We start from the raw sequence: 11,485 nt of genomic DNA on the forward strand, positions 1-11,485 counted from the left end.
CTCCTATATATATTAACCAACATATCAGAGATGGATAATTTCTTCAAGTATGTATTCAAGTTAGATAATTTTAACTCTTAGTTTTTAATTTATTGTTACACAACTAATACCAACATTTTTATTGCCACACAATTTGATAAAGAACAATGGAAGAGCAGAACCAAACCCACACCAAAGCAAATTCATGAGTTGAGATTAAATAGTTGGAAATCAAGCCACGGTCCGGATTTTTTGATTGGTTTAAAACTCATGTAATGTTCCTGGACATATGAAACTCATCTATTGTTAGCCTCAAAACTCATTTAGCACTGACAAAAGTACCTATTCCTTGTTGTGTATGTAATCATCTAATAATCACAATGTTTTGCGCCAAATGTCTTATGAATTTCATAGTAAAGTTAGAAGGTATGGCATCTATGATGTCAGCGGGTTTAGGTTCCGGTCGGAGTTGTATGGAAGTGAGAAATTAGGATTATCAACAATCAATACTGGTGTGTGTGTGTGTGTCTTCTTTTTGATGAAAGCACAATGTGCTCGAGTACTATCGTGTGATTAAAGACATCTTCAAAATAACTTGGGATGGAAGCATGCAACTCGAGCTAGTTTTATTTGATTGTCACTGGTTTGACCCTACACCTGATGGACTTAAGCGGACTGAGAAGTTGGGCTTGGTGGAGGTTAAACACACATCTCGGCTGTCAAATTTTGATCCATTTGTCCTAGGAAGTCAAGTTAGTGAAGTATATTATCTGTCGTATCATGTTCCTCCACATGGCTATATTCCTCCCAATGGAAGCAATGATGAAGGACAAAGAGATTACGTGTTTGCCTATCAAGAAGATGGTTTGGGAGGCACCTTTGTGATAGACTTGGGGATTGACCTAGAAGTTACGACATCATTGATATCACATGAGACTGAGATTACTGATATGACAGATCTGGAACGGTTAAAGAAGTAGCAAGAAGGTGTACAAGTTAGCGACATTGAGGATGACGATGAAGATGATGAAGTAGACGATGACCTCGAGCATGAAACCCCATCTTATGACCCAAATGATTTCTGACTTCGTGCTTCTAAAACTGAGTTGTTTGTTGTAATATTTTGTGTAAGTTTCATTATGTTTACTGCTAGCAATTAATTGTATATATTAGTGATCCACTAGATCTAATGTCTAAATGTAATCATGCAAGATGACCGGCACAATTCGCCACACCAGATTACGTCACAAGGCTACTAGCAACTCAAATGGTAGTTGCACCAACTCTAATGGCAGCAACTCCCAAAGGACCCGCTGTGATGGCAGTGACCCATGTGACAATGCCCCCCAAAGGACCAATGCTGGCAGCAATAACTCAACTGGTGGCCAAACACAATCAATGCCCGTAAAGCAATTCCAAAGAAGAGGGGAAGGGCAAAGATAGCAAGGACCTCGCTAAGAATGCCTCCTAATGGCCGCAAGGTCCAACTTGAACCTAACGGTGAAACAGAAGTCGTATTAATTACTTCTATCCATTGTTTCCTGAAGCGATAAATTTAGTGTAACACCTACTTATTGCATTGCTGCCATATAGTCCATATGCCTGTAAAAGAGCTAGTTGGAAATCTGTTAACATATATTAATTTTATCTCTAGAAAAAAAAGGTTAAGACATCTTGCTTGCATTACGTATAGGAAATTTAAATATCTTGGTGGCATTCCCAATGGATACAAATATGGTTCACAGTTGGGAGTCATTCTCAAACGGGAATATCCCAAAGTACATGGATGATAGTGGTGTAACTAGAAGCCACCCAACACTAGAATGGTAGGACTACTATCTTGTGCATGATGATGAAGGTATTTCCAATGTTGTCTGGGTGAAGCAAGAATTTTGGGTGAGTAAAGTGTACTTCAACTTCGCATCAAGTAACAGTAGTACATGTCTAATTCATATTGTGTTTGTCCTATTAGCGTTGCTTTGAAGTTGTCGAGTCAAATAGGGTGGAGGTTGATCGTATTTTAGAAAGCTGTGTGAGGAGGAAAGTGAAAGACATCTTGTACCAAGCTCGTATGGATGCAGTCAAGATATATTACGATGACCAAGGAGAGGAGCTTGATGACAAGCTGGCATGTGCAAGGGAACTTACTTAGAATAATACTTAGCTAGCAGAGTTGTTTGGTTTAGTCCTACTGTATGGCCTCACATTTGTAGTTATTGGTGCTTAAAAGAGTTCAAGGAAGCAAGATGCAGAGGCCAAAAATCCCACTTGCAATCTGAAGATGTTGCTCAAAATCTCGGAGGTTCACGACCATTCACGGAGTATAGGCAATTTTTGGTAAGACATGAACTGAATATACAATTCACTACAATTTATCTTTAGTGGTTGTATCATGCTTTCACTTAACTATTTGCTTGCACTTGTATGAACATAAGTTTGGACCTGTGAAGGCCACCATAATAAATACATACGATGTGATGAAATATGGTATGAAAAACCTCGATGAAAATGGTAATAGTAGTGCAATCAGCAGCCAGAAAGCACAAAAACACCTTGTATGTTACGTCGCCTATCTCTTTTTTTGTGTTAGCTTGTCAATTATGTGCAACATGAGTTTATTGTTGTTGTTCTAGGATGATTATTCTACTTGTATGAACGAAGCATATCCTGAGAATTGGCAGGACATGGATTTGGATGAAAGGGTCTTGTACAACACATCAGGTGGCATGCCTCATGGCCGTGTAGCAATTGCATCTGGTGTTGTCAAGAAAGTTGTTGTTCTTTCCGCTGCTAGGGCAACAAATCCGAAATCATCTATTTCCATTTCTTACAGGAATGCTATCCAAGAGAGTGAATAATTACGTCGTGCAAATGAGAGTCTAAAAAGGAAAACAGAAATGCACGGCCAAATGTTCAAGGTAATGTAAATATCCTTTACTAGATTCCTTGTTTAAGTTTGAATAAATATGTTTTACCATAATCCATGGTGTACTTTATTCTTGGCAGATGCTTTTTGTGAAGATGGGAGAAGAGCTACCGGAGTGGTTCCTTCTTGGTCGATCTAATGCTCATACACAGGTCGGTATATCCTATTGCTTGTTGGCTCTATGTTTGCGAGTGTAACTTACTACTTGTTGATTGCCTATTGCCAATGAAACCTATCGTTTATTGCTAGTAAAACCTCTTGCTTGTTGATTGCCTATAAAATTGGAACCTTGCATCGATCCCCACAATCTTCCAAAATGGTTGGAGATTACTGAAATATCTTCAAATCATGTGTTCTTATGTGCTTCTTCTCATTAATGTTGTGTATGACTTTGTAGGTAAATACCAATTCATCTAATGTTAGGTCAGAGGATGGCCCTATCAACCATGACATCGGCCATGGCAATATTGAAGGCGACAATGATGAGGGGAACATTGGTGTTAACAATAAAAATTGTGGCTTCAATCTTGACGGTGCCTCTCGAGGAGGATCTCACTAGTCTACTTGCATGGCAATTGATGACTAATCGTCTTTACGGTATTTTGGATATGTGCGTAGAAGTACCATATGCTTCAGGCCAAACTTAGTTGCTTATCCTTTTGGTGCATTCACTTTTTTGAAGTGATATGTATGTAAGTGATGTCCCTGATCTTCAACCTAGGAGGCTTTCTATCCATGTATTTTGCTATCACTGGATTGCCATGTGCAGTGTGATGGTGGCCTGTATGTATGTAGCAGTACTGTTGTATGCAACTCTTGGTCATGTTTATATATGGACTCAGCTTTTATGTGACGTGTATATATTCCTTTGGATGCTTGGCGTACAAGTGAGGAGGTCCACGGCAAGCTGCGCGTACGGCAATACGTGTATGTGCTATTGATTGAGAAGAAATCAATTAAGGTGTGTGTGCTTGTGTGCTGCCCGTGTTAGCCTGCTTGAACATGCATGGCGCCCCGGGTTAGAGCTGTCATGCCATTGACCATGGCACCTTGACCTGGGGCGTCATGTGTCTTACGCCGGTCCGGCATTCAGATCTGAAACCTATGGCGTCCTTGACCAGGGTGTCAGGCTGTCTAGCATGAAGCTCTAGGTCTCAGTTTGGACGTCATGTAAAAGGGTCATTTTATGAAATAATTTTCACTCGGGTTCATTTTTTATTAAACTTTGCAAAAAGAGCTTGTCTTATGTTTTTCATCGCAGGATTCCGCCGCCGAGGAGCATGTCCGCCAGGTGCGTAGTACGCGCGATGACCGACAAGACGGGTGAGTGGCCGGACGCCGGTGGCAGCGCTGCAAGGGTGACGAACCCCGGGATGCGTACTCGACTACTCGTACACACACACTGGCCGAACAAGGAACCCAGGGGATCCTAAAAAAAAGAAGAAACCCTAGGGCAACCCCTCTAGCGTGTCCCCCGTATGGTCGTACCGATCTCTATATTAGGAATCGTCTACAAGTGGCCATCAGGCCGACCCAATACTGTAGCAGAGTATTAGTTTTTCTTTTCTGCTTTTCCAATGTCTGTCGTGCGGTTTTTCATTGCTGGTTTTTTCTTTGTCTTTTTTCTCTTTCTTTTTTCTTTGGGTTTCACTAATTTTTTTTGTGTTTTTACTTTTCTTTTTGTTTCAACATATATCTATTTTTGGTACACACTTTATATTTCTCATATACATCAGGAACATTTTGTATACATCTTTAACCATTTTTAAATACATGATTAATTTTTTTTCAAATATGTGCTTTGATGCCTACTTTTTTCATACATATTGTACATTTTTTGTATATATCTAAAACTTTTTAAAATATAAGTTAACATTTTTAAAATATGATTAATGTTTTTAATCAAATACTTGTTTTGAACAAACAAAATCGAGCTAGTACAGTCGGTGCCTGCCAATAGCTCTGGAATTGGGCCGCTGTCTTTTTATTTTTGGGCGTCCCATCTCATCGCATCTCTTCGCGCAAAACCTTTGCTCTTTTGGGAACGACCACCATTGTCTGGCCCGTCTTTATTCATCCATCCATGGAAATCCTTGCTCTCTTGCCATGTCCACAGCGCGCTGCCATTGGTCCTTTCAGCTGCCTTTCAGCGGCATCAAAAGCTCCCACAGCCATCGCAGTCGATCGGAACCATTTGACTTGCCCACCGAGCTAGTGATGATGATGGGCGCGCACAGAAGAGACCTTTAATCAAATCTACCAAGATTTTTTTGGGGGGTAGACCGGTGGGGTTGTGGAGCATATCATAGTCCTCATCATCATCTGCTGATCTTCCTCCTCTTGCTGCTGACCGGGGAGCCGTCGAAGCCAGAGCTCGCGGGCGGCGACGATGCCATGGTGGTCGTCGTCGTGCTGGTGCCGTTGCTTGGGCAGCTGAGGTAGCCGGCGTCCAGGTCGAGCACCCCGGTGGGGCTCCGAGGCGCAGACATGGCGGGAGAGTAGGCGCTGCCCATCAAGCCTGCGGTTTTAGGTGGCGGCACGGTGGCGCCGGTGGTCCGGATCATCGCTTCATGGCAACTCAGCACCCGCTCCTGCAGAAAGCAACAAGCCATTAAGTCACCACGTAACAGAGTGTAAATGCGGCTCACGCGTTCCCTGCATGGTGTCTGGAGAAGTACGCGCGGCTACAGGGACAAGGGGCGACTGCAATGACTTTTTTTTTCTGCATGCCTGGCGTGCTGCAGGTCCAAAAGGCCAAGAACCACGCTGCGACGCAGTAAATGAGACGTGGTGCCCGGACAATAATAAGCGTTGCGTGCGCGTCTCACCTTATCTACGTGGGTGCAGCAGGCCGGCTTGTGGGCGGTGTGTTCTTCCCCGGCCACGGCGGCGGCCACTGTCGCGGCGATCTCCGAGGGCCGGAACTCCAGGCAGCTCGTCCCTGCCATGCGTGAACCAGTCCACAACGTGAGTTTTTTCACACAAAAATGGTCGATGCATCTCTGGATATCGATCTGCCAACGAAAAAGATGTTGCGTGCGTGCGTGCGCACCTCTGGATATGCAGAGGATGAGCTCCGTGGCCTCCCGGACGGCCTGCCTCGACGGCGCATTGCCGCCGCTCAGCTGGTGGAGGAAGTAGTCGAGGTAGGAGAAGGGGGTGACGGCCTGCATCCGCCATTTGAGCGTGCTCAGGACCAGCAGCTCCATCCTCTGGATCGTCTTCGCCTCGAACACGTACCGCGCGTCCCCGGCCTGGTCGATAGACACCATCGAACAGTACAGAGGTCATTACAACATCCCAGAGCAAATGGGCACCGACTGCTTCATCGTCATATAGATGCTTTAATCAGATTAGATCCTCACCTGCAGGTCGATGGAGTGAGGCACGGAAGTTTCGTCCATCTTGGCAGCAAGAGACAGGCACGCCACCGATAGCAGCTGCGTCATCCAAGCCTTGCCCTCCTGTAAACACGAGGGAGGTTCACATGAATCAGCGCTGCAATGGCGTGGCGTGCATTAATGGCCGGACGGCCAAGTTTTTCATAGGGTGGACGTAGTATCTCCTTACCGGTATCTGGTAGAGCGAGAGGAAGCGGTCCATGTAGTTGAGGGCCAAGCACGCAGTCACAGGGCCGAAGCCGTAGTACGTGTGAACCTGTTGGATGGACACCGATGGTTAATCAATCGCTGGATCGACACGAACGGGAACGAATCAGAGGCGAGACGGAGAGACAGCTCGCGTGAATTAAGGAAAGAGGACGCACCTTCCATATCCAGTCGACGGCGTCCACCCGCACGCGGAGATCCACGCCCCCGACGCGGAGATCCACGCCCCCGGCGCGGAGCCGCTCCGCGTAGTCCTCCCTCGGCAGGTGCTCCGCCTCCGTCGCCACCCAGCGGGCCACGCATTCCTCGGACGGCAGCGGGAACTCCACGGCCAGCTCGCCGCAGTACGGCGACCCGCCCGCCCTCGCTCCCTTCGCCTCCTCCACCTCCTCGCCGTCGCCGAAGCCGAAGACGCTGCTGCTGTCCTCGGCGCAGAGCAGGATGGAGGCGGCCATATCGAAGCTCGGGGCCATCGATCTCTTCCTTCCCGGTAAATGATAGTACAACGATACACGGCACGGATGGCCCGGGGGCGGCTTGCTCGCTCCTCCTCCTCCTCGACGGACCTCGTGCCCGAGGCCTGGAGCGGGTGAGGTGTGCAAGCGGAGGAGGAAGAGGGGAGGGGCGGATGAGAGGAGGGGGGGACGGGGTCTTTTGTACGTAGCGGCGTGCGGACAAGGGAGGGAGGGGTGTTTCGGGCAAGAGGCAAAGACGGGCAACGGAAGCGGGAAGCGGGGGCGCTGACTCGAGCAGCCAAATTTTCCATGCCGCTTTCGCTCGTCCCTCCCACCTTTTCTTTCCGAGTTTGTACTTTGAGGCGCCGGAATGCTTTTCTGGCCCTTTTTTATGATTGTTTTCCTTTTGTGTGAGGAATTCCTGCATTGTTTCTCCCTGTTCTTCTATATCGTGTTTCTTTCCTATTATTGTTATATTATTATTAGGTTTACTGTTGCGGTCTGGCACGTACGCGTAAAAAGAGATGCTGTGTTACCGCGGGTGTGAAATGAGTGAGACGAGATATGATGATTGCAGAAGATGTAAAGAAACGGACACATGTGACGAGAGCGACAATGACACCTTGGCTTTGTCGAGTTGAGCAAGGCGTTAACGGATGACAACCAGCATATGATCATGATGGTTCTTCTGTGGAGGGGATTTTCAGCAAAATATACACAGCTGAGATTACTTAATTTTGTTAGTTCATTTTTTGACCCCAGTAGCCTTGGAAAGTCAGATTTTTAGGGCTCCAGGCAAATGCCCTCAAAGCCCTCGGATTACGATCGAATGGATGGCAATTTCTCTGTACACCGTGGCAATTTTCCTGCCTTTTTTTTGTACCAAATGGCAACTTTCGCTCCGATCCTGGCAAATCCTACAAAGTTGGCATGGCATGACAAGCCTGGGTGTTTGCGGGATAACATTTATCTCTTTTTGTAGAAATAACCTTACATTTATTAACACGCAATATATCTTAACATAGTTACATTGATATAATTAACTTAGATAAGTTGCATATTCGCAAAATAAAAACCTAGATAGGTTGCAACTACGAGAACTCCAAATATGGAGATATCTCAATGATGTAGACGCGCGTACATAATTTTGGTCACATCTGGATCTAAATTTGTATATACGTTTCTCCGGTTTTCTCGGGGTTCCCCTTCTAAAAGCGTGGCTCATTGCAAAGCACATAGTAATTAGCTTACCATTAATCAAGCAGTCAATAGGCACGTCACCGATAGGAGTCGTGGCATCCTAGCATTTACGCCATGTCGAGTTTTTTTAGAGCTCGGCAAGGCCTATCTCCTATGTTGTGAGTGAGTGTTCGCCCATGGAAACTCCTTTTCTCAATCTTGCGGCGTTAAATATTTGTTTGAACTCCCCCGAGCACCAAAGTTTACAATTTTCACAACATAAATATTTCGGACTTTCCAAAATATTTGAAAAATTAAAAATCATTTTGAATTCTGATCTCATTACAATTAGCCGAGTTTTAACAAAAGATGATCTAATTTAAATTTTATTTGGGGTTAGTTTGAACATTACCTGGAATTTCAACGTTCCAAAATTCTGGGCACTCACATTACCAAAATTCAAAATGGTGTTGAAATCCGTCCAAAGTGATCAAGAGGTTGTTCTACCATGATTGACCATGGCCCTCTTCGGTATTCGCTTGGGCACAAAATCAGATCCAACGACCTCGAGGGTTGCCTGTATGTAGATGATACACATGACGAGTTTCCAGACCCGACCAAAGGATAATGTTGTCCACTTCTCTATTTTGGTTTGCTAATTAATTTTCACATTAAATTAAGGGAAATGCCAACTGTTGCACAACTACCACGTAATAATCTAGTAAACAATGCGTTTGATTATGTTGCATTTACAATTGCATAAAATGTTTCAATTGCATCATGTGTTTCAACTGCAAGTTTTCAACGAGATTCACTTGTTTCAGCTGCATCTCACATATTTACTATAATGCTTACTAATTGTTAAACAAGTAGTAGTATATGTTTACTGAAGAGTCACCCCAAATAAAATTCTAGGTGGCTTAGAAACCATAGTGATTATCGCATAGCGCTTCCATGTCCTAGGATGTGTTGCACTTTTGGCAATAGACGAGTTAGTCGGTGGTGGCTTACACAAATTTTATTGATTGAATCCACTTGTCATTGCCACGGAAAATGTAATGACGAGATAGAGCCACATCATCTGAAACATAAGCCTTTGCCATAAAATGACGGGCTAAATTGCTTAGCGAGTTGCCATTTCTCAATGGATTCTGAAATAACTATTCTCAATCATCAACCCTTAAACCATTGGATTCTTGGTGTACTACATTTTACGGTGTTGTTTCCTTCCATGTTTCTATTTTTTTTCTGTGCAAGTACAATTACACGCTACGCTGGAGGGCAGAGCGCATAGTTTTTCCTTAACTGGCTGAGATCCATCCAAACCAAACAAAAAGAATTAGTTATAAAAACGTCATGGCGGTGTTACTTGGCGTCACACGTGTGGCATTTATCATTTAATTTCTTTCTAGTAAATGTAATGTGATCGGACTCCGCTTTCCAAAGCCGACTCAGTTGAACTCGGTTTGCAACAAACGGCGAAATAAGTAATTCACTCGTCGTTCGTCGTGCCACTCTATGCAACATTTTGCACACAAATTATGCGATTGACATTGAATTGCAATGCAGAGCCTCAGGCAGCTCTAGTGCTAGCCAGGACCCAACGACACCTTTGACCGCACAGAGAAGAAGCAGGCTTGCCGGCCCCGGTTTGCTCCACTGTTCACCTGTGATCAGACCCCTCCCTGCACCGCCACTGCAGCCATGAAATCGCAGCACTGTGGTGACGCCCTCCTTATTGTTGCACGAAGCACTCCTTGGTTGCCGCTGCTCGCTCGCCTTCTCGTCGGCCGCCGGCCGGCCCTCCGGCACGTCGCGAGCAAGCCCTCGGATTCCCGCTCGGGGAACCGCCCGGCCACGCGCGCGGCCGTGCTCTGCACGCACGCGTCAGCTTTAAGCTTTAGCCCATTTCGAAGAGCTAGCTACTCAGCCAGCCAAGAGCGATCTTTGAGTATGCTATTGCTCGGGCTCCGCACGGGCGCGCCCTCCTATAACGGTTTCTTTCCTCCTGCCGGAACGGATCCTATAGAGTCGGTCTCCCGTGAGTGTGACTCGTAAAAGTACCCCGTTGGATCGGCAACGGTATCGCCCATGCGTACGTCGTATATGTACAACTGTACATACGCATACGACTGTGCGCAGGCATACGGCGCCATCACTGTGGCAGTCACTTTTATCTGCGGCACAGTCTCACGCACTTGGGTAGTACGTACTCCTACAGCATTGACGTTGATGTGCGTGTTCTCACTCACAAAGTGGCCATACGATACGATCGATCGACCACTGCGGCCAAGGCCAAATCCCCCGCTCACACTCGCTTTGCCCGGTTGCCTGCATGCATGGCGTGCATGCATGGGGCATGGTCCAAGAGACCGGCAGGACGATCGATGACTGCTCCGTCGAGATCCGAGCTCTCGAAATGGCCGCCTGACCATTCGAGGAACGCCTTTCGCTGCGTGTTATTTAACGCCCGCCCCGGCCTGGGTTGGGTTGGTGGTGACCACCGCCCCGCCCGCGGCAGGCAGCAGCGGCAAGTTAGGTGCGGCGCAGCGCACCGCAGGCCGTGTATAATAACTGGCGGGAGAACGTAGAGGTGTGAGCGTGACTGTGACTGTGTGTGGACACGCACGCAAGGCAGGAGCCCGAAACCAAAACACATGGCGCCATGGCGCCGACCGATAGTGAGTGGTGACTGGTCGACAGTTCACTGCCTTGTGAGTCGTACCCTGAAAGCTGGACACACACTCGCTCCCTCGCGGCTAAATTTCGTGTTTTGACTCTTTTCTGATACCTATTTGAGATCTGATTTTAATTTGAAACTTTTTAAAGATCTGACATTTTTGCTACCGCCAGGGTCCATGACGGTAGGGTATAACTGCCTACCGCCAAGATCCCTGACGGTAGGAATGCATGCCCTATCGCGAAATCCTGCTAAGTATTAAACACAGTGCGTGCTCGTGCCTATCGCCGAGCACCTTAACGGTAGGGGTGTACATGCTACCGCCAGTCTGTTTGGCGGTAGGGATGTTTCCTACCGCTAAGGTCCCTGGCGGTAGGCTGTTACACCCTACCTGACGGTAGGTTGCTACACCCTATCGCCATGGACCCTGGCGGTAGCAAAAGAGTCAAATCTAAAAAAAATCAAACTAGGATCAGATCTCGAATAGATATCAAAAAAGTTTCAAAACACGAAATTTTGGCTCCCTCGCTGTTTCTGTCAGCCATTCAGTCCCGCGAGACGTGCTGCAGCTGCAAAAAGCCGGTGCCTCGATCAAGTTTTCTGCAGCCACAACGCGTAGCTAGAGTCGCTAGCTACCCCGTGTCTCCATTATGATCGG

General features: G+C 46.4%; 1 protein-coding gene across 1 annotated transcript; it reads right to left on the minus strand.

The window, feature by feature from the left end:
* Nucleotides 1-4,768: 4,768 nt before the first annotated feature.
* LOC123121777 (cyclin-D4-1) lies at nucleotides 4,769-7,165 on the minus strand. The gene is made up of 6 exons (XM_044541823.1): nucleotides 6,672-7,165; nucleotides 6,476-6,562; nucleotides 6,271-6,369; nucleotides 5,958-6,159; nucleotides 5,734-5,846; nucleotides 4,769-5,496 (listed from the first exon to the last, which is right to left on the minus strand). The coding sequence occupies exons 1-6, from the start codon at nucleotides 6,984-6,986 to the stop codon at nucleotides 5,224-5,226; spliced, it is 1,089 nt and encodes a 362-aa protein (XP_044397758.1). The 5' UTR covers nucleotides 6,987-7,165; the 3' UTR covers nucleotides 4,769-5,223.
* Nucleotides 7,166-11,485: the final 4,320 nt, after the last annotated feature.

This window comes from Triticum aestivum, chromosome 5D (assembly GCF_018294505.1).
Source record: "Triticum aestivum cultivar Chinese Spring chromosome 5D, IWGSC CS RefSeq v2.1, whole genome shotgun sequence".
NCBI lineage: Eukaryota > Viridiplantae > Streptophyta > Magnoliopsida > Poales > Poaceae > Triticum > Triticum aestivum.

Excerpts from the sequence above, each read along its gene's own strand:
- LOC123121777 (XM_044541823.1), bottom strand. The coding sequence starts at position 6,986 with ATGGCCCCGAGCTTCGATATGGCCGCCTCCATCCTGCTCTGCGCCGAG. Across the intron at positions 6,370-6,475 it reads TCTCGCTCTACCAGATACCG|GAGGGCAAGGCTTGGATGAC; the intron begins GTAAGGAGATAC and ends TCGTGTTTACAG. Across the intron at positions 5,497-5,733 it reads GCTGCACCCACGTAGATAAG|GAGCGGGTGCTGAGTTGCCA; the intron begins GTGAGACGCGCA and ends TGCTTTCTGCAG.